Consider the following 27,142-nt stretch of genomic DNA (forward strand, 5'->3'; position numbering starts at 1 on the left):
GGGGCTCCCTCCCCAGTTAGCTCTGCAGAACTGGCTCTGCCAAGACAGTGAGGCCTTCCATGGGGTTCTGGCGCCCTCTGCTGGTCTTGGCTCAGAAACCACAAAGCCAGCCTCTGTCTCCCCTGCCCTTGGCCAGACAGAGTCTCCAGTCACCGCCGTGTACCTCAGCTGAATCTCTGCCTCAGTTTACCCACGGGGAAGTAAAGAGCCTGGGGGGTTCCAGCAGAATTTTCGGTCCAACAAGCACCAGTGATGATATTAACCACCACAGACGTTCATGGAGCCCTTGCTGGGTGGGGGGCTGAATTAATAAGCAGGTAAGCAAACTCTTTTGTTGAATCTGCCTAAGAACCAGGTGAAACTCTCCGGTCTGCCAGCAAATCTGGTGGCTCTACCTTCAAAATATTTCCAGAATTTGCTGCCTCTCCCTCTGCTGTCCCACCTGGCTTTGTCTGGTTCTCCTTGCTGCCACCTTTGTCCCCATCAACCTGTTCTCTACTCCCAGCAGACAGCTGGGAGCTGTGAAACTCAAGTCAGATAGTCTCATCCTGGATCAAAGTCCTCACAGTGGCTGACACCCCCACACGTACTGAGCTACTATCTTCTACTCTCCCTCTACTCTCTCTGCTTTTCCTTTAATAATCGGGCAGCTTTCTGCCTCAGGACCTTTGCACAGGCTGTTCCCTCTGCCTGGACCACTGTTACCCCAGACACCGGCTCCTTCACCTCTTTCAAGTTTCAAATGCCTCCCAATAATCCTATAAGTGTAGTATATCGTTCTTCCCATTTTACAGATGAGGGAACTGGGGCTCAGAACGGTTAAGTCATTTGCCCAAGGTTATTGTAGTTAAGGTTGCCGTGAAATCCATATTAAAGAATCTCAATGGGAGATATTCAACACTAAAATTAACCTTTCTTTCCCCCACAATGGGCAGTTTTTCTTTTAGATTATAAGGTTTCAGAAAAATCTGGGCCCTACTGGATGCTTACTGATTGAAAAATAATTGTTAATCACAGTGTGCATGTGTATGTGCTCAGTCGCTCAGTTGTGTCCGACTCTTTGTAACCCCATGGACTGTAACCTGACAGGCTCTCCTGTTCATGGAATTCTCCAAGCAAGAATACTGGAGTGGGTTGCCATTCCCTTCTCCAGGGGATCCTCTCGACTCAGGAATCAAGCTCACATCTCCTGCATTGGCAGGCAGAATCTTTACCACTGCACCACCTGGGAAGCCCAATAATAATAGTGTTTAACTTTTATGAAGTACCTAGTTTTGCCAGGCACTGTGTTTCACCTCATTTAATTTTCACAATAACCTGGGACTTCCCTGGCGGTCCAGTGGTTAGGACTCTGCACTTCCACTGTAGGGGATACAAGTTCAATCCCCAGTCGGGGAACTAAGATGCCCTGTGGTGCAGTCAAAAAAAAAAATCATAAAACCCTGACAAAGCCCTCATTACAGGATGAGACACTGAAGTTTGGCCACAGTAAGTAAACTCGACTAAAGTTATCTGAGACTTCCCTGGTGGCCCAGTGGTTAAAAACCCTACACTTCCGACGCAGAGGGTGCAGCTTTGATCCCTGGTTGGGGAACTAAGATCCCACATGCTGTGTGGTGTGGCCAAAAAAATAAAACAATGAGTGAAGTTGGGGGCCTGATCTCAAGTTCAAGCCCTTGACCTCAACATAACCCTACAGGCTGGCACAATCTGCTTGGCTGTATTTTAGGACATCTGTATTCCTGAGTGCACACCAGCTGACGATAGCGCCCTGGCAGGCGAGGGAAACGAGGCCGTGGGGGAGACAACTGCCAACATGGGCAGGATGGTCATTCACTCATCCATCCACTCAGTGAATCTGATTCTGTGACAGGTATTGGGGGCTCTGAAGGAGTCAGACCTGACCTCTGACCCCAAGGGGCTCCAAGCCTGCTAGGGGAGGCAGCAGAGTAGATGCAGGATTCTCCTGTCACCAAAGCTGTAGCTAAGGACCAGGGTCAATAGAATCCCAGTAGGCTGCTCACGAGCAGACTGCTAACCTTGTAGCGTGAGGAGGAGAAGCAGTCTGGTTAAATGACAAGGGGTCATCTTAGTACTCATGGCCACTAAAACTTACTGGGAGCTTTCTATGTGCCAGGAGCTGTCCGAGGCAGCCTACTTGTATGAACTCACTGAAGCTCACAACTGCTGAGATGCCCATTTTACAGACGAGGAGACAGAGACTTGGAGCAGTTAAGTAACTTGCCTAAAATCACACAGTGGTCAAGGGGCCGGAACTGAGAGGACAGAGGGTAGACGGTACTTGGAAAGGGGCCCTAGGGCTCGCTGGTTCTCTCTGAGATCCCTGTGGCTGCTCCCAGACTGTCCCTGTGAGTTATATATGTAACAGCTCACAGGAGTGAACATCCCTGTACTTACCGTATGTAACAAGCTCTGTCCCTCTCCTTCTCCTCTCAGTCCTTTTTGTTTGTTTGCTTGGCTGTGCCTCCTGACATGTGGGATCTTAGTTCTCCGATCAGGGGTCGAACCCATGACTCTTGCATTGGAAGTTCAGAGTCTTAACCACTGGATTGCCAGGGAGGTCCCTCTCCTCTCTGTCTTTATTCAAAATTTACAACATCTTGGAACAAGGATGCTAGCACCCCCCATTTCACAGAAAAAAGATGTGAAGCTATGAAAGGTTGGATCATCCACCCATGGTCACACAGCCAGGCCTGGAGCAGGAATGGAATTGGTACCTGGGGCTTATGGCCCCCAGAACCCACAGAGTTTCCACCCTGCAATGTCATCTTCCCACTGTGTTGTTGAAGTGGCACTTTCAAACTTTTTGGACCAGACCCAGAGTAACAATTTATATCACCAACCAGGACACACACACAGGTGCACACAACTAGGATAAAAGTTTCATGCAACTTAAGCTCATCACAGACTACATACCCTGATGGCTCTATTCTGCTTCATTACAAAAAATGCTTTGAACCCAGAAATGTCACTTATCTGTAGGATAACTTCTTTAGATATACCCACATTTATAAGAAATGTGTATTAACAAGAAAAAAAAAGACTCAAAACAACCCAAGAGTCCAACAATAGGCGATTGACTAAATAATCTATGATATAGTCACACAGTGGAATATTATGCAGTCAAAAACAAAATGAGGAACTAACTGGGAAAATTCTAGGATATATTATTGTTGTTATTGTTTTATATGGCTGCACTGCATAGCAAGATCAAACAAGTCAGTTCTAAAGGAAATCAACCCTGAATATTCATTGGAAGGACTGATGCTGAAGCTGAAGCTCTAATACTTTGTATACATGCTGCTGAAGCGAGCACTGAAGCTCCAATACTTTGGCCACTGATGCAAAGAACAGACTTATTGGAAAAGACCCTGATGCTAGGAAAGACAGCTAAAAGGAGAAGGGAGCGCAGAGGATGAGACAGTTGGATGGCATCACTGATTCAGTGCACATGAATTTGAGCAAACTCTGGGACAGAGGAGCCTGGCACGCTGCAGCCCATGGAACTGTAAAGAGTCAGACATGAACTTCGACTGAACAACAGCAACAACAGCGCAGCATGTGGGATCTTAGTTCCCCTACCAGGGATTGAACCCGTGCCCCTTGCATTGGAAGCTCAGAATCTTAACCACTGGACAGCCAGGAAAGTCCCCAGGATATATTAAGTGAGAAAAGCAAGACACAGACTAGAGTGCAAAAGGTAGGGGGAGAGAGACGTGCACTTCTTTGCTTATAGCTGTATAAAGAAACACTGGAAGCATATGTAAGAAATAAATAAAAGTGGCTCCCTGCCCACTTGGAAGTTTCTGGAACCATTTCCTGTAGTTAGCCCCGGGCAGGGGGATTTAGAGTTGTCAGGGGCAGAATTAGGGTGAAACTCTCAATGTTTACCTTTGCGTATTAATTTGATGTTTGAACCATGGAAGGAAGATATTAAAACTGGAGAGGATGGGGCTTCCCTGGTGGCTCAGTGGGAAAGAATCTGCCTGCCAATGCAGGAGATGCGGGTTAGATACCTGCTCCAGGAAGATCCCACATGCAGCGGAGCAGCTAAGCCCGTGCGCCACAACTACTGAGCCTGTGCTCTAGAGCCCGGGAGCCACAACTACTGCAGCACGCGTGCCTAGAGCCTGTGCTCCACAACACGGGAAGCCGCCGCAGTGAGAACCCTGTGCACCCCAACCAGAGTAGACCCCACTCGCCACAACTAGAGAAAAGCCCGCCCAGCGACAAAGACTCAGCACAGCTAAAAATATAGAAATAAATAAAAATTTTAAAAATTGTATAAAATTAAAAAAAAAAACTTGAGAGGAAAGAAGAGGTGGTCACACCCCCCAAACATATTCCCTGGGTGCCCACCAGGCCCCGGGGGCTGCCACTTACCTAGAGCCGCCACGATGAGGAAGAAGGAGGCCGCCACGAGGAAGGCGATGTCAGGCTTGGTGTAGGACAGCAGCTTCTGCAGTGTGGCCCCGGACGCCTGCTCGGGTGCGGGCCGGTCCTCCCCGGGGAAGCCCTCACCCTCGCCCCCGGCCCCGGAGCCCCGCCCGAGGGCCTTGGCATCCGGCCGCACCGTGGACAGCAGCCACCAGAGCAGGAAGGAGGCAGCGAGTGAGACGTAGGTCCACACGAAGAGGGCCCAGAACCATGGGTCCCGGACCGGCTTGCGTACCTCGGAGAAGAGCAGCAGCTTTACCATGGTGTAGATGCCCCCGAAGAGGCACACGAGGGCGATGACCGTCCACGAGGCCCGCAGCCTCTGGGGCCCCAGGGTGCTGTTCTTGGCCACGCCGATGGTGGCCCCCAGCAGCAGGCAGCTGCGGTACAGGCAGGCCGCCCAGAGGTCCAGCACCGAGTCAAAGATGTTGAAGTGGCGGACGTCCTCCAGCAGGCTGCGGTCCAGGTGACTGAGGATGTAGATGGCCGTGGTCATGCCGATGTCCAAGCTCATGAAGGCCAGGGTCACCACCACCGCCTTCCACAGCTGCATCCTGCCGGCTGGGGGTGGGCAGGCACCGAGGGGCAGGCTCTAGCTCATGGGGGCAAGGCCATTGTCTGCGGGGCGAGGCCAGACCTATAGGGGGCAGTGGGGTGAGGGGTGAGGGTGTGCTGCTTCCTGGCTGTGTGACCTTGAGCAAGTCATTTGACATCTCTGAGCCTTAGATACCTCATGGGTAAAATGGCAGTGACAAATTACACAGGGGTAGGGTGAAGGTTCCACTTGTTCAGGGAATATTTATTGAGCGCCCTCTGTGGGCCAGACTCTGTTCTTTGTGCTGAGGATTTAAAAAATTACTTATTTAGCTGCAGCGGGTCTTAGTTGCAGCATGCAGGGTTTTTAGTTGCAGCATTCAAGCTCTTAGTTGGGGCATGTGGGTCGGGTTCCCCGACCAAGGATTGAACCTGGGCCCCCTGCATTGGGAGTGCTAAGTCTTAGCCACTGGACCACCAGGGAAGTCCTTGTGCTGGGGATTTAACACTGAACCAAAATAACAAAGATCCCTGCTCTTGTGGAGATGGGACATTCATGTCAGAGACAGACAATAAGTACAATAAGTAAGTGATACAGTGTGTTAAGAGGGCTTGGGGGGGGGAGAGCTGGGTGTAAGGGGTGTGAGGGCAATTTTAAATGGGGGTGCAGGGAAGACTTTGCTGTGAAGGTAACACTTGAGTAAGACTGAAAGAGGTGAGGGAGTCTGCCATGTGCATATGTGGGGGAAAAGCACTTTGGACAGGTGGAACAGACATGGCGAGAGCCCTGAGGTAGGAATCTGTTGATGTGCTTGAGGGAGACAAGGAGACCTGGGGGTCTCTGACGCCCTATCTGCAAAATGGGCAAAGTTCCAGAGTCCCCAAAGGAGGAGAGAGGCACGGAGCAACAGGAAGGGGGGCTGTGAGTAGCAACTGGGAACGGGGCGGTGGGGGGGGTGCAGCCTGAGAGACCCTCTCCCTCATAGCTCTGAGGCTCAGATCAAGGTGACTGACTGGATGTTCTAGAATGCCAGAAACCTCACACACTCCAGGAGGCCAGTGCGTCCACATTCCCATTTACAGTTGGGGAAACTGAGGCACAGAGAGGCAAAAGCAAGTGGCCCATGTCACTCTGGTAACAAAGGCCTGAGCCAGGGCTCACACCAGTGTGTGAAGGGTCCCAGCACCTGACCCACAACCTCAGAACTGCATTCTTGACACAACAGCAGGTGTCCAATTACTATGAGCAAACAATTACGAGGCACAGCGCTTCCTAGCAGTTCCGCCCTTTATGTGAGCCATGTGCTTTGTATGTGTCCATTTATTTAGCCTTGCAACAACTTTGTCAGATTTACACTATCATTCCCACTTAGCTGATGAAGAAACTGAGGCCCAGAGGAGCTAATAACTTGCCCAAGATCATACAGCTAGTGAGCAGTGGAACTCTGATTTGAACCCAGAGCTGTCGGGTTTTAGAAGCTAGGCTCTAAATGCTAAGCTAAAATGCTTGTCAAGATAGCAAGTCCTTACAACAGTCAAGACATGGAAGCAACCTAAATGTCCATTGACAGATGAATGGATAAAGATGTGGGGTGTGTGTGTGTGTGTGTGTGTGTATATATATATCTCCACAATGGAATACTACTCAGCCATAAAAAAGAATGAAATAATGCCATTTGCAGGAACATGGATGGACCTAGATATTACCAAATTAAGTGAAGTGAATCAGAAAGAGAAAGACAAATATCACATGATATCCCTTATATGTGGAATCGAAAATATGACACAAATATTAATGAAACAGAAACAGACTCACAGACGTAGAGAATAGACTTGTTGTTACCAAAGGGGAGAGGGGGTGGAGGAGGGATAAATTAGGAGTTTGGGATTAGTGGATACTATATATAAAATAAACAACAAGGACCTGCTATATAGCAGAGGGAACTATGTTCAATATCTTGCAATAAGCCATAATGGAAAAGAATATGAAAAAGACTATATGTACAACTGAATCAGTCTGCTGTACACCAGAAATGAATACAACATTTAACATCAACTATACTTCAATTTAAAAATACATATATATATGTATATATATACACACACACACAAACACACACACATACAGCAAACGCAAACACAGAGTGTTCCTCAAAGGAGAACAGAGCCTATACCAGAGGGGGCTCCGCCAAGAAAAGAACTGAGGACAGTGATAACACTGACAAGGACAGCAGCAAGAGTAATAACAGCAGACACTGATGTTATTGTGCGCCTGGCACTGTTTTGAGTGGTTTACATGCAGTCATCCCTCACAAGAATCCTTATGAGGTATGTTTCATTGTTATCCCCATTTTACGGTGAGAAAACTGAGGCACATAGAGGTTAAGTGACCTGCTCCAGGTCACCCAGCTAGGAGGAAGTAGCAGAGCTGGGATGTGAACCCAGGCCTTTGGGTTCCAAAATCTGGGCTCTTAACTCCGAAGCCGTGATTCTTCAAACCAGCCTCTTAGCAGGGGCTGGGGAGGGGGGGTAGGCAAGACTTTTAATGATGCTCAGGAGGGTCTGAGATGCAGAGGGGACACAAGGGCGTAATGGTCCCCAAGCCTGAGGGGCTCTATTGTCACTACAGCTCTTCTAGGAAGACTCTCCGTCCTAGAGAAGAGGGTTGCCCTGTCAGCAGCTGACTCTTCCAGGGAAGCCTGGGCTGAGGGGAATCCAGGGCAGAGGAGGGGGTGGAGGTGGGGATGGGGGAACAGACAACCCCCTGCGCAGGCCCTTGTTCCACCCCCGGTTGGGCTGCCGGCTCAGGCTCCTGTCTGCTGCAATGCAGAGGCCTCAGGAGCCAGCGAGTGGGTGAGCATGAGACAGAGCCTGGGGAGGGATGCTCTTGGCCTGGTGCCTCTGCAGGCCTCCCCGCTGCCCAGGCCCTGCCAGCCACCTTGGCTGCAGCTCACCTCGGGGTGGGAACGAGGAGTCCCTTTAGCCCTCAGGAAGGAGCTGGCATTCAGAAGTGGGAGAGGAGGCACACCTGCCAGAGACCAGCACGCAGGCGGGGTGGGGTGCTGAACCAGCTCTCCCCACCCCCACTCCCAGTCACCGAGGGAATCCCTTCCCGACACCCTCCGCTTCGGGTAAAGTCAACCCGTTTGATGGCCAGCCACCCACCTGAGAGCCCAGCTGTTTATCTTCCTCACCGGCATAAACAAAGTTTCTCACTCCAGCATCACAGGCTATTTGAACCACATTTTACAGATGGGGAAACCGAGGCCCAGAGAGAGAGGAAGAGAGACTGGTCTGAGGTCACCCAGCGAGCGGGGGCAGAGCAGCCACAGCACCGGGGTGCCCAGCTCTCAAGTGCTGAGTCCTCCTACTCCAGGCTCTGATGGAGCAGAATCCAACTCGGGTCAGGTTACAGCCCTCAGTGGAGGCGACTCTTGTTATTTTTAAAGTTACTGAGCAGCAGAATGAAGGGGACGCGACCAGCAGCCCAGACTGGGAGGGGGGAAGGATGGGGACCAGTGGGATGCTTGGAGCCACGTCCATGCTCTCCATCTACCTGACCTGGGTTTGGCCAGGTGAAGCTGGAGGGCAAATTGTGGGCACATGGGTGATGTGTGTGCCTCAAGGGACAAGGACAGGGTGGTGGCCAGAGGTCAGGGCAGGCTATGCCCAGGGCCTGATGTGCCCAGGAAGACAGAGTCAACTCGCCATGACCCTAAGAGCTAAGGAATGGCATAGGATTAGCAAATGACCCCACCCTCACTGACGGTCCTGTCAAAGGCTTTTCTTTCTGGTAGAAGAAATGGTGGTTGGGGCATTGCCAGCTGTCAGATGCACAAAAGGAAAGTCTGAAACAGCCAGGAGACAATAAATAGCAATTATTATTACAAGGGTGACAGCTACTGTTTACTAAGTATTGCTAAGTATTTACTAAATATTGCTAAGTGTTTACTAAGTATTGCTAAGTGTTTGACACTGTGCTAAGTGCCTGGCACCTCCCTTCCTGATTATGCACTGCTACTCAGGGAGGGTCTCTCAGTTATCATTCCCATTTTACAGGTAGGCAAACAAAGGCTTGGGGAAGTCAGATGACCCGCAGAGAACAGGTGAAACCCACACTTCACTGTCTGGGACCCAGGCTATGCAGGGCTCCCAAGAAAGCGTCACGAAGGACTGGAGGGGCCCACCCAGCTCAGTTCACCCCCAACTTCTGGGGTGAACTTTTCACCCCCCACTGGTATTGCCCAGCTGACTGGGGCCAGTGCTGTGGGATAGTGTCACTGTGGGGTCTCCGGATGCAGGGCCACGACTTCTTCCACCCTGACTCCCACCTTTGCTGAGCCCCCCAGCCCACGCTGGGCCTTCAGCGAGTTGTTTCAGATGACTCACAGCGCTAGGTGAGGCGAACTGGGGAGCTACGGTGGCCTTCCCGCCAGCCTCCTTTGGTCACCTGGCACCTGCCCGCCTGAAGCAAGAGAATGGAGGCCAGCCAATCTCCAGGGGGCGGGGCAGTGGGCGGGGAATCCTGTCAGACCAGCTGAAAGCTATTTTAATTAACCTCAGGTCTGGGGAGGGGCACCCTGCTTTAACAGAGGCTTAGAAACAAGGGAGAGACCCTTGGGAACCCACAGGCTTAACTGCCAGGATGGAGGCAGAGAAGGCTCAACCCACCGGCCAGCCAGGGGGAGTAGGGGAAGGGGTTCGCCAAGGTCGGCAGGCCCAGGCCTGCCCCCAGGTTTCTGATACAGCCAGGCTCTCAGGATCTGTGAGCACGGCCCGCTGGAGGGTGCGGGGAGCCCTCGGAAGAGCTGCCAGTCAGATCCTGGGGGAACAGTCATCCCAGGATCCAGCACCAAAAGGCACCCCACCATTTTCCGAGAGGTGGCGGCACCTGAAAGGTTAAAAAAAAAAATTGCAACCTCCTTGCGGCGTGGAAAGGATGCTGCAGAGATGGGGGGCTGGGACCTGCGACTGCGGGCGCTGTGGTACCAAGGCAGGGGCGAAGAAGGCTCCCAGGAGGCTCCCACTTTCTACCGAGATGCCTTTACTCCACCCCCGGGGCAGGGAGAGCCAAGTGGCCCCCCAGCCTGTGCCGGCGTAGCACCTCGACCTGAGAAAGATCTGGGTCGGGGGTCTCGGGCGCCGCACTCTTACCTGTTCCCTTACCTGGTACCAGGTGGGCCGTGGGGAGGGGAGCAGCGGGCTGGGGTCCTCAGGGGCGCCGGTTCCGCGCGGCTCATTGGAGACTGCGCCCGGCGCTGCGCTCGCTCCGCCCCTCCCTCCTCCCGCCGCTCCTCCGGGCCTCCAGCCCGGGGCTGCGCCGCAATAAGGTCGGAGCGAACCGGGCGGGGCGGGGCGGGGCCTCCCGCTGGGCGGGGCCTCCGTGGGGGCGGGGCCAGGACTGCCAGCCCGCCCACCTGCGGCGAGCCCCGCCCCCATCCGCATGGTCAAGGCCCTTCCGCTGGGGCTCCAGCCCTTAGAGGCCTCGGGCCCATTCTGAGCAGCAGGAAATGGCCACACCTCCTGCGGGCGCCTGCTCTTTAATCTGCCTTTTGCTCCAGAGGGACAACCTTGCCAGCCCTGGAGGATGGAAGTTATGATCCTCATTCATTCAACCAATATTTGGTGAAAGGCACTATGTGCTGCGCCCTCTTTTAAGTGTTAAGAGATGCTGCGGAGAACAAAACAAGATCCTTGCCCTTCTGGGGCTGACATTCTAGTGAGAGAGCCAGGCGATACACATAATGAACAAGTAAATTATACTTGTTGGAAGGGAATACATTTCATGGAGAAAAATAGAGCAGGGTGGTGGGAAGTGGGAGAGAGGAGGGAACCTACATGTCCTCCGTGATCGTTGGGGTCTAGGTGCTCCATGCTGGGTGTGAAAAAAGAGAAAACTCCCATTCTTTGTGGGGTGGGGAAAATCAACAAGTAAATATGTTAAGATAATCTAAGGTAGTGCCAGGTTATTACTTATTTCCTGTAAAGTAAATAAAACCGGGTGAGGCAATGGAAAGTGCCATGGGTCTGCTTAATTGGGAAGGGATTCCTGAGGAAGGTGAAAGGGGAGAAAGAGAGAGCCATGGAGAGATCGGGAGGGGATGTATTCTAGGTGAAAGGAACTGCCAGTGGAAAGGCTCTGAGGTGGGAACTCACCTGGCATTTGAGGAACAGAAGCGGGATCCATTCATGGGCAGGAGAGTAGTCAAGCCCAGAGGGGTTGCAAGGGGGTGGCAAGATATGCCCCTGTCTTTATCCAGCCTTCAGTCAGAGACTGAAAACACTGATGAATTTAAAACAGCCTCTGCTCCTCACATGGGACAGCTTCTTTCAAGGGGATCTGGCCAAGTGCAGAATCATAAATGCACTTCTTTTTTTTGACCCAGTAGGAAGTTCTTCTATAGATAGACTTGTGGAGGGAGCGGAAGATACTAGTTTGCAGATAGTTACTGGAGGAGTAAAAGTCTGGTGAGAACTCGCCAAATAATTACAGAGCATGCTCAACAGAATACCCTGTAGCAAGGGGAAAAAAAACAACTATGTATCAATCTATACACAAAAATTACATAAAGGTATGAAATGACCTCCTGAATGTGTTGAGTAAAAACAAGGGAGAGAATCAAGCTGAAGTATGATACTGTTTGTGCAAAAATAAAAGCAAATATATAATTGTACCGGAAGAGAAGCTCCTGGATGGATTATCCAAAAGCTAGAGTGACTCAGACTGGGACCAGATTCAGGCTCTCTCATTTTTGCTGTGTGAGAATAGCCAACATCATATTGAAGGAGCAAAACAAAGTCATTATGCTGACACTACCTGACTTCAGGACTTACTCTAAAAGCTGCCATAATCAGGACAGTGCATTGTTGACAAGAGACAAATAGATCAATGGGACAGTACAGGGAGCCCAGAAATAGACCCATATAAATATAGTCAACTGATCTCCCACAAAGGAGGAAAGGCAACACAGTGGAACAAAGACAGTCTTTTCAGCAAATGGCACTGAAACAACTGGACATCCATGTGCAAAAAAAAAAAAAAAATCTTTTCACAAATCTTACATCTTTCACAAAAATTAACTCAAAATGGCTCACAGATCTAAATGTAAAACACAAAATCATCAAACTCCTAGAAGATAATGTAGGAGAAAATCTCTATTTTCTAGGGGATGGAGATGATTTTTTTAGATATAACATCAAAGGCATGATCCATGAAAGAAAGAACTGATAAGCTAGACTTCATTAAAATTTAAAAAATTCTGGAACTTCCCTGGTGGTCAAGTGGCTAAGACTCCACGCTCCCAATGCAAGGGGCCTGGGGTTCGATCCCTGGTCTGGGAACTAGATCCCATGTGTGGGAACTAAAAGCCTGCGTAGTCAAATTAAAAAAAAAAAAATTAAAACTTCCACTCTGCAAAAGATATTGTTCAAGGAATCAGAAGACAAGTCACATACTGGGAGAAAATCCTCTTTATATATATATATCTGATAAAGGATTGTTATCCAAAACATACAAAGATCTCTTCAAATTCAACAATAAGAAAACAAAATAATCTGAAAAACAGGGAAGAGACCTGAACAGACATTTCACCAAATGAAAAATACAGATGGGAAATAAACATATGAAAAGTCAGTCAATGTAATTGTCATTAGAAAATTGCAAATTAAAACAACGAGGTACCACTACATACCTAATAGAATGGCCCAATCCAAAACACTGACAACACCGAATGCTGATGAACATGTGGAATGACAGGAACTCTCTTTCATTGCTGGGGGGAATGCAAAATGGCACAGTTACTTTGGAAGAGAGTTTGGTGGCTTCTTACAAAATCAAACATACTCCTACCATATGATCCCGCAATCACACTCCCCAAACGAGTTGAAAACCTATGTCCACACAGAAACCTGCACACAGATGTTTAGGGCATCTTTACTCATAACTGCCCAAACTTGGGAGCAGCCAAGATGTCCTTCAGGAGGTGAATGGGTAAAATGGTAATCCAGACAATGGAACAGTACTCAGTGCTAAAAAAATATATGAATTATTAAGCGATGAAAAGAGGGAAGAAACATAAATGCATAATACTAAGGGAGACAGGGTTTCCCAGGTGGCGCTAGTGGTAAAGAGCTGCCTGCCAATGCAGGAGACATAAGTGATGTGGGTTTGATCCCTGGGTCTGGAAGATCCTCTGGAAGAGGAAATGGCAACCCACTCCAGTATTCTTGCCTGGAGAATCCCATGGACAGGGAGCCTGGTGAGATGCAATCCATGGAGTTGCAAGGAATCAGATATGACTGAAGTGACTTAGCACTCATGCACGCAAAGGAAACAAGCCAATCAGAAAAGACTAAATACTGGATGATTTCAACTATAGCATCTCCTGGAAAAGATAAACTATGGAGGAACTTCCCTGGCAGTCTAGTTGTTAAAACTCCGCACTTCCACTGTAGGGGGCACAGGTTTGATCCCTGGTGGGGAACTGCAATCCTGCATGCCTTGTGGTGAAGCCAAAAAAACCCAAAACCAAAACCTATGGAGACAGTAAAAGGATCAGTGGTTGCCAGGGGTCAAGAGAGGATGGGGAAGACTTCTCGGGTGGCACAGTAGATTAGGATCTGCCTGCCAGTGCAGGGGACACGGGTTGGATCCCTGGTTCAGAAAGATTCCACATGCTGCGAGAACAGCTAAACAAGTGCACCATGACTACTGAAGCCTTCGCGCTTGCTCTAGGATCTTTGTGCTGCAACTACTGAAGCCCGAGAGCCTGTGCTCTACAACAGGAGGGGCCACCGCTGTGAGAAGCCTGCTACAACAAAGAGTAGCCCCTGCTCCCACAACTAGAAAAAGCCCGAACAGCAACAAAGACCTAGCGCAGCCAAAAAAATAAATAAAAAATTTAAAATAATAGTAATTTAAAAAAAGAGAGGAAGAGGGGATGAACGAATGGACAGAGCATAGAGGATTTTTAGGGCATTGAAACTATTCCATATGACACCATAATAGTGGATATGTGACCCTATACATTGTCAAAAACCATAGAATATACAACTCCAAGAGTGAACCCTAATGTAAATAAAGTACTTTGGGTGGTAATGACATGCCAATGTGACAATCGATTGTAACAAATGTACCATCCGGTGTGGGATATTGATGGTGGGGGGAGGCTCTGTGTGGGAGACAGCAGGGAACACATGGTAAATCTCTATGCTTTCCAGTCTATTTTGCTGTGAACCTAAAACTGCTCTGAAGAAATAAAGTCTATTAAAAAATGGTTAAGAAGCCAATTTTACATTATGTGTATTTTAACCACAATAAAAACTGTTCGTTATAGCTTCATCCATGACATCCCCAAACTGGAAACAATGCAAATGCCCATCAGCTGTAGGGAGGTTCAATGAATGGTGGAGGAGGTCACCTGGTGGAACACTATGCAGCCACAAAAAAACGATAAGCCGCTGCTACATATAACACTGATGAATCTTAAGGTCATAATGCTGGGGTTGGGGGAGAGACAAATTAGGAGTTTGGGATTAGCAGATATAAACCACTATATAAAAAACAGATCAACAACAAGATCCTATTGTATAGCTGCTGCTGCTGCTGCTGCTAAGTTGCTTCAGTCGTGTCTGACTCTGTGCAACCCCATAGACAGCAGCCCACCAGGCTCCGCCGTCCCTGGGATTCTCCAGGCAAGAACACTGGAGTGGGTTGCCATTTCCTTCTCCAATGCATGAAAGTGAAAAGTGAAAGTGAAGTTGCTCAGTCGTCTCTGACTCCTAGCGACCCCATGGACTGCAGCCCACCAGGCTCCTCCATCCATGGGATTCCCCAGGCAAGAGTACTGGAGTGGGATGCCATTGCCTTCTCCATATTGTATAGCACAGGGAACTAAATTCAACATTCTATAATAAACTATAGTGGGAAAGAATTATGAAAAAGAATATGCATATATGTATAACTGAATCACTTTTCTGTACATCAGAAGCAAGCTAACACAACACTGTAAATAAACTAACCTTCAATTAAAAAAAAATAATGCCGGCTGAAAGAAGCGATATACAAAGTAGCACATACTAAATGACTTTATCTGTATCGAATTCAAGAACAGGGAAGACTGATCTTTGCTCTTAGAAGTCAGAGTAGTGACTACCCTTGGGATGGCCAGTCACTGATGGAGGACATGTGGGGGGGGGGGCTGGGATTTTCTGGTTTTGGATCTGGGTGCTGGTTACGTGAGTGTGTCTAGTTTATGAAAATTCACCAAACTGTACACTTATGATTTGTGCCCTTTTGTACATGTGTGCTGTCGGTTCAAATGAATATGTATAGACACACATATATACAGGCATACAACATACATATATACATATACATACATGTACACACACACATCACTCTGGAATCCAAAGGATGAGTGTTCTTTTTTTGGCCATGCTGTGAGGCTTGTGGCATTTTAGTTCCCTGACCAGGGATCGAACCCTGTGAGAGTGCAGAGTCCTAACCACTAGACCACCAGAGAATTCCCCAGTTGGTGTTCTAATTCTGCTTCTGCATCCACTAGTTTATGTCCCTAGGCAGGACCCTGAACCTCACTGAGCCTCTGTTTCCTCATCTGTAAAATGGGGATGGGGCTTCCCTGGTGGCTCAGTGGTAAAGAATCCACCTGCCAATGCAGGAGACCTAGGTTCAATCCCTGGGCCAGGAAGATCCCCTGGAGAAGGAAATGGCAACTCACTCCAGTGTTCTTGCCTGGAAATCCCAAGGACAGAGAAGCCTGGTGGGTTACTGTCCATGGGGTTGCAAAAGAGTTGGACATGACTGAACGACTAAACAACAACAAAATTAGGGATAATAATATCTCACAAGGTCAACAGAAGTCCAAGTGAGTGCTGGCTGTGAGCACAATGATTTGGTGCTTACTGTTATTATTCTGGCTGTGGTCCCCTCTGGTGACGGAGCCCAGGTTGGGGCAGAGTGGGGTTGGGGATGCCGTTTCCAGGGCAGAGGCGGGGCATGGGGAGGGCCAGTTTCAACTGAGAAGCAGAACACACTCATCTTGTAAAAACAGCCACAAAAGGAGCACCCTAACAAGTGAGCTGGCCGGGGTTGGGGGGCTGCACACGCTGGCCTGTGTGGTGGCTGCCAGCTGGTTTGCCCTGGGCCTGGGGAGGTGGGAGGGGGAGAGGAAGGTGCTGAGAAGGGGAATGAATAAAGACCTGGGGAAATAGATCCTCTCCTGGAGAGCAGGGCCCTTCACTATCGCTGGGCAATCAAGATGGCTGTAAAACTTTAATCACCTGCTCAGGCCCCACAGCTCTGGGCTGGGGAGTGGGGTCCTTGAGGGGCAAGCGGGTCCCTGACAGTCATTCTCCTACCTGGGGAAGCCTGGTAGCTTCGGGAGCCCCAGGTCTGGGCCCCAGAATCTCCAAGGTGCAAAGACCTGGCTTTCATGCCCGAGAAGGCACCTTTAGGCAGGAACCCAGCAGGGTCAGGCTTGGGTTCCCTTCCAGACTGCACCACATATGAGCTGTGTGACCTTGCATGGGTCATTCAACCTCTCTGAAACTCATTTTCCACATCTGTAAAATGAGGGACAGCTCCTACTTCATAGAGTTTGTTGTGAGAACTAAATAGCTTCCCTTTGTACATAGAATAAAATCCAAAATGTTACCAGTGGCCCAAAGATTTGGTCCCAAATACAACCCTGGCCCTGCTCTCTATGACTCGCCCTCTTGTAGGCTTTTTGCTGTTCTTCAAGCACTCCAAGCTCAGCCCACTGAAGGGCTTTTGGGTTTACTGGGTTTATTAATACAAGTGTATGATTGTGACTGTAATGTGGAATGTTGCATGTATATAAAGGAGGGAGTGTTGATGGTATGTGTGAGGGTATGAGCACGTGTGACTTTGTGTGAATGTGTGTTAGCACGTAAGGCTGTGTTTGAGTGTGTGCAAGAGTGTGTGTGACTGTGGATGTGAGTGTGACTGTGTGACCCTGTGTGTACACAAGAGGAAAGGAAAGCAGAGTCATCAAGAAAATGCCAACAAAGGATTTCCCTGGTAGTCCTGGTGTTAGGTCTCCATGCTTCCACTGCAAGGAGCGTGGGTTCGATCTCTGGTCAGGGAACTGAGATCCTACAAGCTACACGGTATGGTCAAAATATTCATATTGTGGTGAGCAGGGAACTCAAAGGGAAGACTGTTGGGTTCAATCTCCATATGTATATGTCCCTTACTGGGGAATGACATGGGGCAGGTCACTGCACCTCTCTGGGCCCCAGTTTCCTCATGCGTGTGTGTGTTTTTAGTTGCTCAGTCATGTTCGACTCTCTGTGACCCCACGGACTGTAGCCCACCAGGCTCCTCTGTTCATGGGATTCTTCAAGCAAGAATACTGAGGTGGCCAGCCATTCCCTTTTCCAGGGCATATTTCTGACCAGGGATTGAACCTGGGTCTCCTGAATTGCAGGCGGATTCTTCACCATGTGAGCCACCAGGGAAGCCCCTTGCTCCTCTGTAACATGGTGATATAATAATAGTACCCAGCTCAAAGGTTTGCTGTAGGGATGAAAGGAGTTAGGGTGAATGGTAGTAGACGTGTTAGCTCAGGTCCAGTCGAGGTGGGGCTCAGCCAACAGTTGTCATCCATAGTCACTGTTTATCTGGGGACTCATAAAGCCCCAGAGTCTTCCTCCCCACCTCCATCCTGGCTTCATACTGAACTGTGGAGGGAACTCTAGCGCAGGAAGAAGTTCTACGGGTCAAGACTTCCTCCCCAGGTGTGCACCTTTGTTCTGCCAGCTCGGCAACATGACTGCTAGCCAAGCTTCTTCTCAGGGCTTTTCAGATTGGGACCTTGGGGGTGCATGGTGGACCATAATGGGGTTCCCAAGACAGAGTTATCATGTGAAATGCCGTGCTGGATGAAGCACAAGCTGGAATCAAGACTGCTGGGAGAAATATCAATAACCTCAGATATGCAGATGACACCACCCTTATGGCAGAAAGTGAAGAACTAAAGAGCCTCTTGATGAAAGTGAAAGAGGAGAGTGAAAAAGTTGGTTTAAAACTCAACTTTCAGAAAACTAAGATCATGGCATCCAGTCCCATCACTTTACGGCAGATAGATGGAGAAACAATGGCAACAGTGACAGAGTTTATTTTGGGGGGCTCCAAAATCACTGCAGATGGTGAGTGCAGCCATGAAGTTAAAAGACGCTTGCTCCTTGGAAGAAAAGCTATGACCAACCTAGACAGCATATTAAAAAGCAGAGACATTACTTTGTCAACAAAGGTCCGTCTAGTCAAAGCTATGGTTTTTCCAGTGGTCATGTATGGATGTGAGAGTTGGACTATAAAGAAAGCTGAGCGCCGAAGAATTGCTGCTTTTGAACTGTGGTGTTCGAGTAGACTCTTGAGAGTCCCTTGGACAGCAAGGAGATCAAACCAGTCAATCCTACAGGAAATCAGTCCTGAATATTCATTGGAAGGCTGATGCTGAAGCTGAAACTCCAATACTTTGGCCACCTGATGCAAAGAACTGACTCACTGGAAAAGACCCTGATGCTGGGAAAGACTGAAGGCGGGAGGAGAAGGGGACGACAGAGGATGAGATGGTTGGGTGGCATCACTGACTGGATGGACATGAGTTTGAACAAGCTCCAGGAGTTGGTGGGAGAAGGCAATGACAACCCACTCCAGTACTCTTGCCTGGAAAATCCCATGGACGGAGGAGCCTGGTAGGCTGCAGCTCATGGGGTCCCGAAGAGTCGGACACCACTGAGCGGCTTCACTTTCACTCTTCACTTTCATGCACTGGAGAAGGAAATGGCAACCCACTCCAGTGTTCGTGCATGGAGAATCCCAGGGACGGGAGAGCCTAGTGGGCTGCCGTCTATGGGGTCGCAAAGAGTCGACTGAAGCGGCTTAGCAGCAGCAGCAGGAGTTGGTGATGGACAGGGAAGACTGGCATGCTGCAGTCCATGGGGTCGCAAAGAGACAAGACGGACCGACTGAACTGGAGTGAACTGAAGACCGAGTTGCCTGTGCTGTGATTGCGTCTCCGAGAGGTTGCGGGGCACGCTCTATCAAATAGAAACATACTCATCTACTCTCGGTTGTGCAGAACTTGAACCTGGTTGCGCGGCGTGTGGCCACGACCGACCACAGCCTATTTCCCCCCTCACACCTGAATCCTTGAGGAGAGCCACCGGAAGTCTCGCCGGACGCAGCCCTCTCTTGGACACTCTCTGGGGCAATCCGCGGCGAATCCCCAGAGATCGTGGCCTAGGCATCGGGAGCGCCGGGCAGGGACCGCGATGAATGCTAAACCCAAGCTCAGACGCACAAAACTGAAGCGCAGTTGGAACAAAATCGGATCCCACGCCTCAAACTGTCCTCGTGACGTCATCTGGTCCTCTAAAAGCTCCTAGCAGAAAAAGGAGGCAGCGCATTTAAGCCGAAGGTCTTGATTTCCGAGTTCATACTTCTCCACGCCCTGTGAAGGTGTGACTCAAGTTCACCTATCTGTAAAGAGATTAATACCCGCCTCGCAGATGGAGAAACTGTGAAGCAGCGGCCCATTAGGCTAGCGCGCTCTTAGCTGACGCAGCCAGTCTCACTCCTGCATGGGAGTGTGTTTCTGCACCGCAGACCGTATTTGGGGGCGGAGTCTTCGCTCTTGTCTGCACTTGGGAATTTAGAACGGACCCTTGGCCGCTGGTTCCAAACCGCACCCCTGCCCGGCTGGGGGCGTACCCGGAAGTGTCCCTACGGTAGCCGGCGGGGCAGTGCAACGCTTCTCACCATGGGGACCGCAGCGGCTCCCCGGCGCTTCTGCCGCTGCGCTTGCTTTTGCTCAGAGAACTTGTACGTGGCGCGCTACGGGCTGCACGTGCGCTTCCGGAGCGAACAGCAGCTGCGCCAGGACTACGAGCCCGTGAGTGGCCTCTATGGGCTCTGCGGGGAAACGAGCGGGGAGCGGTGATGGAGGAGGGACCTCAGTCCCCGGGGTCGTTTACTTTGCCTTTGGCGTTCTCAGATCGGACGAGAAGAATGACTTAACCTCTAGCTGCCTCCCGTTATTTTCCACCTCAAACGGCGATCATGGTATCGCTTTAGTGAGATTGTCGTGAGGAATCAATGAATGAACTACATGTAAAGTGCTCAGGGCAGGGCCTGGCTAAGTACTCTGTTATTAACAAGAGCCGCTGCTGTGTGCTTAACGTGCTGATCACATTTCATTTTTACGATGATCCTGTGATCGGATCATCTCCATTTCAAGGAGGAGAAGCTGAGGCTCAGAGACCTTAAGAGACTTGCCCCGGTCACACCATCACGCTTACTGGTTTTTCTGCTCCCAGATCCTGCGCAGCCGAGGCTGTGTCAGCCCTCAAGACTTCCAGCAGCTGTTGGGAGAGGTAACACTCCCCACCCTCCACCGCCCCCTCTGCACCCAGCCCGGCCCTTCCTGTTTAGATTTGTGTCAGCACCTTGAGGGGTCTCCCGGCCTCAGGTCTGCCAGTGTCAGATCCCGGAAGGGTTCCTTTGACCTCCCCTTACCTCCTTCCTGTCCCCACTTACCACAGCACCTGGGTGCTGGCACCAGGAAAAGAGAAAGCAGGGAAAATGCCAAGTTGTCTGCTTTGTGCCCTTTTGAGATGAGAAACTTGCACGCAAGGGAAGGAGTCACCTACTTAAGGTTTCACAGCAGGTGCCACCAGGTGCCACCTATTTCCTGACTCTTTATTCTCCCCCCCACACCACTTCTGCCACTGCTGCCTGTCTCCCATGGGGGGGTGGTGTTAAGTGTTGAGAAGCTTCCTAGGACAGCCGTCTGCAGCCTCTGGAACACGAGACTTAACCAGGACTCTTCCCCTCCTTGGTTGGGCCCAGCTGGTGAAGGTGCAGCGATGGGTCTCAATCCAGCCAAGCTGGTATAGCCCTCAGTGGGATGGGCCCCCTTCTGGAAGGAATCCCCTTCAGCTAACAATTTAACACCTGCCATTTACCCTGGCAGAGTCAGGAACATAGGAAGACTGGGCTCCCAATTCTGGCCTTGCCTTGAGCTTCCTGAGCCTCAGTTTCCTCATCTGTACGATGGCCTTGGGAGGGATGGGAGGCCCCATTCTGGTAACCAGGCCCTGTGTCACCCCAGCTTGAGCAAGAGGTGGAGCGGCGGCGGCGGCTGGGGCTGGAGTCGGCTGCCAGGAAAGCCCTTATTGCCAGCTCCTACCGCCCAGCGCGGCCAGAGGTCTACAACTTGCTGCAGGTACGTGGCAGGGGGCAGGTTACTGGAAGGAGGTGGAGGCATCTGGGCCTCGGGGCTGTCTGACCCATGGCTGGTGTGTTCTGCCCCCAGGAGGCTGCTTTGGCCCCCGAATTTCTGGCTGCAGCTGAATACAGCGCATCATCAGGCGCAGACCTTAAGGGCCTTCTCCAGCGGCTGGAGACAGTGTCAGGTGAGGTCTTGGCCTGCCACCTGGCAGGACTGGGAGGGGGAGACTGGGGTCCCTTCACCTACCATATCTGCCTCTAAATGTCAAACCAGCAGGAGTGAGAAGAGGGGTGGTATGGAACTATCAGGAGGAGGGTATCTGTATTCACTCACTTGCACATGCATCCACCACAGTGATCAGTAATTCAGTGCTATGCACCCGGCACAAGCCAGCCAGCATCCTCAAACTGGGGTGACTGAAGACGTTAATGAGGGGATGGTTGAGACAAGTGTGGGCTCAGGGGTCAGCAAGGGATGGGGAGAGACCTGCCCCAGGGTTAGCAGTGAGGGTGGGAATGGGGAGCAGTTCCTATCCCGAGACCTGAAGGAGGGGGCAAGAGTTAAGTCTCCCGAACCGGCCAGGATCTGAATGCACATCTGAATTTGGGGGTCAGACCTCAGGGCAGGGTGAGGATCTAGGGATGAGTGGTGGGGGGATCCAAGAATAGGGTGCCCTTGCCGTGCACATTATGTCATTTAATCATCACAAGAGCCCTGAGAGGTGAGTACTCATGTCATCCCCATTCTACAGATGAGGAGACTGAGGCTGTGGGAAGTGAAAAGGTTAGCTCCCGGCTAACCAACCGTCCCTCCCTCTCCCTCCGCAGAGGAGAAGCGAATTTACCGGCTGCCGGTGTTCACAGCACCCTTCTGCAAGGCCCTGCTGGAGGAGCTGGAGCACTTCGAGCGGTCAGACATGCCCAAGGGAAGACCCAACACCATGAACAACTATGGGGTGGGTGAGGCTCCACCCGGCTGGCACAAGGAGGCAGGGACATTCGTCTGGGGAGACGTGTTCCCAGTGCAGACCTTCTCCGAGCCTTGGTCTCACCATCTGTAAGATGAAATCAGGCAGTATTATTAAGTTAAGCACGTTGATGATGTCTGCACAGCGCTTAGCACTGTCCTTAGTGAGGGACTCCCCCAGGGACCCAGGGACAGGCCCTACCAGCTTCCCTGCTAATTCTGGGCTCCCCCACCCCAGGTGTTGCTACATGAGCTGGGCCTGGATGAACCGCTGGTAACACCGCTGCGGGAGCACTTCCTCCAGCCGCTGATGGCCCTACTGTACCCAGACTGTGGTGGGGGCTGGCTGGACAGCCACCGGGCCTTTGTGGTCAAATATGCGCCCAGCCAGGACCGTGAGCTGGGCTGCCACTACGATAATGCCGAGCTCACCCTCAATGTGTCCCTGGGCAAGGCCTTCACAGGGGGTGCCCTCTACTTCGGGGATCTCTTCCAGGTTAGTGTGTGTAACCCGTGGGGCCGGGCTGGAGCCACCACAAGCACCCAGGCCTGAGCCTCACTGTCCACAGGCGCCTTCGACCCTGGCCAAGCCCTTGGAGGTGGACCACGTGGTGGGCCAGGGCCTCCTGCACAGGGGGGGCCAGCTGCATGGGGCCCGGCCCCTGGGCACCGGTGAGCGCTGGAACCTGGTCATCTGGCTCCGGGCCTCGGCTGCGCGCAACCGCCTCTGCCCCATGTGCTGCCGCAAGCCCGACCTGGTGGACGACGAGGGCTTCGGCGACGGCTTCACCCGCGAGGAGCCCACCACGGTGGATGTGTGTGCCCTGACCTGAGCTTGGCCAGGGCCAGTGTAGTGGGCAGGGACGGAAATAAACACCCTGCAGCCCTCAGCACTTCTTGCTTCGAGAGGACACACCAGCTTCCGGGTCATTCTTTCAGCAGACAAGCTGGCTTAGGTCGGGTTTGTAGACCAGAGCCTGAGACAGGAATTCCTGTGCAAGTGGTTTAAGGAGGGAGCACTCCAGGGAGGAGCAGGACAGGGCAGGAAGGAGCTGGACCAGGATGGTTTGACACAGCATCCAGCTTCAGCCCAATCCCACGGGGCTCTCTGGAGCATGAACTGTAGCACAGTTTGCCCCAACAGCAGTTACTGGCTATGCCGTGTTTCAGGGTATGGAGAGGGTAACTTCCCAAACATCCACCTCCAGGGCAGCGTGGCTCCCAGTGGCCAAAGGAATCTTCCAGAGCAGAGTCCAGGTGTGGGGTGTCAGCAGCAGACACCATGGCTAAGGTCGAGTGCACCTGTCTTCTAAGGGGATTTGGGTGGGTCACCAACAGCATCTTCTGGACAGTATGGAGGAGTTACTGCAGAGGGATTAAAAGCAGGGACTTGGAGCCAGACTGCCTGGGTTCAAATTCTGATTCAGCCACTTCCAGCTGTGACTGTGGGTAAGCCACATGCCTCTCTCCGCCTTAGTCTTTTTTTCTGGAAAGTACTTACATCCTAGAGCTGTTTTGAGGATCAAATGCCTTCCCACTTATAAAGCAATTTACAACCGTCCTCTGGGTTTGCTGCTGTCATTACTATCAAACAGTTTGCAACCTGGTGGCCCCAAGACTGGATGAGGCATGCAGCTATGCTGTGTTTGGGAGGGTTTTCCATGTTGAAATCTTGAGTTCGGGCTCCCCTGGGAAAGTGGGAAGATCTGGAAATACCCGGCCCCAGTCCACATTGCAGAAACCAGCGAGACCAGACTCAGCTGCCCCCACTCGCCCTCACAGGGGTCCCTCATACGTTGCTATGATCTTTCTGGTTTTTACGGACGTCTGAGTTTGTGACCTCTGTATTACTGAATGCAGACATCGGAAAGATCAAGGTTCTGGAGCTCACGGCCTACTGGTGTGGACATGTCCGCCGAAGATCCACAGTCGCCTCCTCCCCCGGGCTTCACAGGGACTGGGGGTGCTGCAGGCCGACCGAAGAGGATGGAGATGAGAGAGGGCATAGCTGTGGCAAAGAGCCTGTGAGCTCTGGGGCTGGCACCAGGCTGGAGAGCAGGTCTCTCGTCTGGGAGCTCCGCCTGGAGGCAGAAGGCTGGAGCCCCAGCCCGCCTCTCTGGGAGGTGAGCGCGCCAGACTCGGTTTCTTGGCCCCACAGACGGAACCTGGGGCTTCGGAACTAGAGGCAGCAGAGCCTCGCTTCGCGGCCGGACAGCCTCCCAGTGCACCGCGCCGGGCCGGAAGTCACCCAGCCGTTGCTTCCTCGCTTCCTCACGCGAAGGCGTGGTGCAGGGTTGGCGGTCCCGCCGGATCGGCGGTTGAAGAGCGAGCGAAGCAGCCCCGGGGACTTTCTTTGCGGCAGCGAGGCCGCGGGGGGCACGGGGTGGAGGGTAGGAGTACGTGGGAAGGGAAGAGGAACGCACCGAGCAGCTGAGGAGCGCAGCCGTTCCTAGAGGCGCGTGAGCTGCGCGCGCAGCGGCGAAGCGTCCGCGCGGGGGCGGGCCCTTAAAGGGGCCGCAGCGGAGGAGCCGGGAGTCCGCGGAGAACTTGGGTTACCCCGGGTAGGGGGCGGGCGAGGATCGTACGGTTGCTCCAGCTCCCCCTCAGTTACGCTGCCCCGGGTAATGACGGGTGCCAGGCCCCAGAAGGCCAGGCCGAGTCTGGTCGACTCGGCCAGAGTAGAGCCTCCCTGGGAACCCAGTCTGCGGGCCGGCCCCATGATCGATCCCGGGTTTAAGCGCGCCTTCGTGTCTGCAGCTCGCGGCGCTATGGCTCATGTCGGCTCCCGCAAGCGCTCTAGGAGTCGCAGCCGTTCCCGGGGGCGAGGGTCGGAAAAGAAAAGGAAGAAGAGCAGTAAGGAAGCCCGGAGGAGCTGCTCGGCTTCGAGATCCCAAAGCCGCAAGGCCAGCACCACCTCCTCTGGGGCGGAGGGTGAGGACCAAAGGGAATGGGAAAGGGATGAGGGAACCTCAGGGAGGAAGTTGCGGGCAGTCCGGGAGGGCTTCTCCAGACTGACTTTGGGAAAATCGCAGGGAGCACTATTTCAGAGGGACACAAGAGTGTAGATCCTCGCTATCTGGATTGAAAGAGGCTCAGAATCCAGGGGCTGGGCCAACCCATTGAATACAGAATGAAATGAGCACTTAATTATATTTTTGGAGAAGCTGGGCCTACGATGTGGGGGCTGGCCACCTTGCTCCTGGGCAGACAGTGACTGCGGAGTAGAGAAAGTGCCTATCCACAGCGTGCTGAAGCCCTACCAGGAGGTAGTCAGCCTGAGCCTGCTACAGGCCAGAGCAAGGGGACGAAGGTTTACTTCTTCCCCTCCTGGCCTTCCAGCCTCACCTTCTCCCTGCATCACAGAGAGAAGCAAGCACAAGGCCCCGAGGAGACCAAGATCCAGCTCCTCCTCCTCTTCTTCCAGTTCTTCTAGCTCCTCTTCCTCTTCGTCCTCCTCCTCTTCCTCCAGCGATGGCCGGAAAAAGCGGGGGAAGCACAAGGACAAGAAGAGGAAGAAGAAGAAGAAAAAGAAGAAGAAGCTGAAGAAGAGAGGCAAGGAGAAGGCCAAAATGCCGCAGACCGAGGCTCTGCCCGGACCCTCGCTGGACCAGTGGCACAGAGCAGCCAAGGAGGAAGAGGATGGCCCAGGTACTGTGGTGCCAGGTGTGCAGGGCAGGGAAGGTCCCCTCCCTGAGGCTCTGCCACCACCTCCCTGCCATCTTACCTTCCAGTCCTGACGGACGAGCAGAAGTCCCGCATCCAGGCCATGAAGCCCATGACCAAGGAGGAGTGGGATGCCCGGCAGAGCGTCATCCGCAAGGTGGTGGACCCGGAGACGGGACGCACCAGGTGGGGCGCGCTGGCCCCAGACCGCACTCTCAGGAGGAGGGATGGGGGCTGCTGCTGCTCTAAAAAGGCTGAAAACCAGGGAAAAAGTCCCTTGTTGATGAGACTTCTCAGGCCATTGCTCCCTATTGGCTGGAGTAGGCAATTGCAGGGGCTGGAAAGGCCTTGAGGGAGGGTCTTCAAAGAGGCACAGCTGGCCTGTCTGATGACAGAGCTGCCCTCATCTCTGTCCCAAGGGAGGGAAGGAGGGAGGTGTGGGAGTGGCCAGCAGGGTGTGGCAGCCTGCTCAAGGTGGTGGTGGGGCCTGAGGCCTGGCACCCCTCTGCCGAGTGCTTCTGGTTCTGGTGCTCTGGCCTCTCAGTTAGAGGCTCAGCCTGCCCACCCCCATCTCCAGGCTCATTAAGGGAGACGGCGAGGTCTTAGAGGAAATCGTCACCAAGGAACGACACAGAGAGATCAATAAGGTGGGTGTCGCCCCCTTACCCAGGCCTACCCCCAGCTCTTCTTCTGACCTGGCCCGTCCTGTGTGCTTTCTTCCCCAGCAAGCCACCCGAGGGGACGGCCTGGCCTTCCAGATGCGAGCAGGGCTCCTGCCTTGAGGCCCGCCCCGCCCCCGGCCAAGGCCCGCTACACACAGTGTTGGCACGACCTGGAGGCTGGCCTCAGGGTGGGCAGTGGGGAGCCCGCTGGGTGCTCTTTCTCCTGCAGACCAGCCTCTGGCCCAGCCTCCTCTCCAATGCAGGGAGTGGAGGTTGAGGTCACTGGCCAAGTCAGCTCCCCCATCTCCCAAAAGAGCGCACCTTCCCAGATATTAAATGTTCCCTGGTTGGAGACATCCTCTGTGTTGTTGTTTTCTGTGCTGAGGGGGAGGGAAGGATGCAACCCAACTTCAGGGCAAAAATAAGGACTCTGGGAGCTTTGGCGGGGGGGCACACACCAGCCACTCTCGGCGGTCCTCACCCTCAGGTCAGCCTGCCTGGACCAGAGCCCCACCCCACCCCAGCTGAATCCCAAACCCCTGGCTCTTAAGCTGATTTCCTCAGGACTGGAGGGAGGCTGCT

At 52.3% G+C, this 27,142-nt stretch overlaps 3 protein-coding genes across 44 annotated transcripts in view; 2 read left to right on the forward strand and 1 right to left on the reverse strand.

Moving 5' to 3' along the window:
• ABCB9 (ATP binding cassette subfamily B member 9) overlaps window positions 1-24,692 on the reverse strand; it is a 42,751-nt gene extending 18,059 nt beyond the window's left edge. For 2 of the 9 annotated variants that reach the window (XR_014068553.1, XM_081540224.1), the window contains exons 1-2: window positions 10,159-10,325; window positions 4,405-5,095 (exon numbers count right to left, since the gene is read on the reverse strand). Coding sequence is in view for 8 of the 9 variants with exons in the window: in XM_081540224.1 (XP_081396350.1) it covers window positions 4,405-5,011 (607 nt within the window). In the remaining variant the exon portion in view is untranslated. Of the gene's footprint in view, window positions 1-4,404; window positions 5,096-7,946; window positions 8,021-8,157; window positions 8,223-10,146; window positions 10,326-11,148; window positions 11,506-12,683; window positions 12,765-19,181; window positions 19,422-22,113; window positions 22,324-23,064 lie in introns of those variants that run through there. The other 7 variants (XM_081540229.1, XM_081540231.1, XM_081540223.1 and 4 more) reach the window with 6 other exon arrangements.
• OGFOD2 (2-oxoglutarate and iron dependent oxygenase domain containing 2) lies at window positions 19,782-23,148 on the forward strand. Of its 4 annotated transcripts, none has more exons than XM_081540233.1 (7): window positions 19,782-19,931; window positions 20,356-20,412; window positions 21,012-21,263; window positions 21,354-21,453; window positions 22,097-22,224; window positions 22,474-22,731; window positions 22,805-23,148. In XM_081540233.1, the coding sequence occupies exons 5-7, from the start codon at window positions 22,186-22,188 to the stop codon at window positions 23,066-23,068; spliced, it is 561 nt and encodes a 186-aa protein (XP_081396359.1). In that variant the 5' UTR covers window positions 19,782-19,931; window positions 20,356-20,412; window positions 21,012-21,263; window positions 21,354-21,453; window positions 22,097-22,185; the 3' UTR covers window positions 23,069-23,148. The 4 variants fall into 4 exon arrangements, with proteins under 4 accessions (XP_081396359.1, XP_081396360.1, XP_081396358.1 ...); XM_081540234.1 differs by having other exon boundaries at window positions 21,150-21,263; window positions 22,021-22,224; XM_081540232.1 differs by having other exon boundaries at window positions 21,150-21,263.
• Window positions 24,096-26,916, forward strand: ARL6IP4 (ARF like GTPase 6 interacting protein 4). 31 transcript variants are annotated; one of them, XM_081540268.1, is made up of 7 exons: window positions 24,501-24,528; window positions 24,602-24,618; window positions 24,993-25,166; window positions 25,575-25,883; window positions 25,967-26,084; window positions 26,476-26,545; window positions 26,624-26,916. In XM_081540268.1, exons 3-7 carry the CDS (start codon window positions 25,004-25,006, stop codon window positions 26,678-26,680), a joined length of 717 nt encoding a protein of 238 aa, XP_081396394.1. In that variant the 5' UTR covers window positions 24,501-24,528; window positions 24,602-24,618; window positions 24,993-25,003; the 3' UTR covers window positions 26,681-26,916. The 31 variants fall into 31 exon arrangements, with proteins under 31 accessions (XP_081396378.1, XP_081396371.1, XP_081396394.1 ...); XM_081540269.1 differs by having other exon boundaries at window positions 24,993-25,130; window positions 25,599-25,883; XM_081540252.1 differs by lacking the exons at window positions 24,501-24,528; window positions 24,602-24,618 and adding an exon at window positions 24,096-24,358.
• Window positions 26,917-27,142: the final 226 nt, after the last annotated feature.

Source organism: Giraffa tippelskirchi, chromosome 11 (genome assembly GCF_054371585.1).
Source record: "Giraffa tippelskirchi isolate mGirTip1 chromosome 11, T2T-mGirTip1v1.2.pri, whole genome shotgun sequence".
Classification (NCBI taxonomy): Eukaryota; Metazoa; Chordata; class Mammalia; order Artiodactyla; family Giraffidae; genus Giraffa; species Giraffa tippelskirchi.

Excerpts from the sequence above, each read along its gene's own strand:
- OGFOD2 (XM_081540232.1), top strand. The coding sequence starts at position 19,800 with ATGGGGACCGCAGCGGCTCCCCGGCGCTTCTGCCGCTGCGCTTGCTTT. Across the intron at positions 19,932-20,355 it reads TGCGCCAGGACTACGAGCCC|ATCCTGCGCAGCCGAGGCTG; the intron begins GTGAGTGGCCTC and ends TTCTGCTCCCAG. Across the intron at positions 22,732-22,804 it reads ACTTCGGGGATCTCTTCCAG|GCGCCTTCGACCCTGGCCAA; the intron begins GTTAGTGTGTGT and ends CACTGTCCACAG.
- ARL6IP4 (XM_081540236.1), top strand. The coding sequence starts at position 24,860 with ATGACGGGTGCCAGGCCCCAGAAGGCCAGGCCGAGTCTGGTCGACTCG. Across the intron at positions 25,167-25,574 it reads CACCTCCTCTGGGGCGGAGG|CCTCACCTTCTCCCTGCATC; the intron begins GTGAGGACCAAA and ends CTGGCCTTCCAG. Across the intron at positions 25,884-25,966 it reads GGAGGAAGAGGATGGCCCAG|TCCTGACGGACGAGCAGAAG; the intron begins GTACTGTGGTGC and ends CTTACCTTCCAG.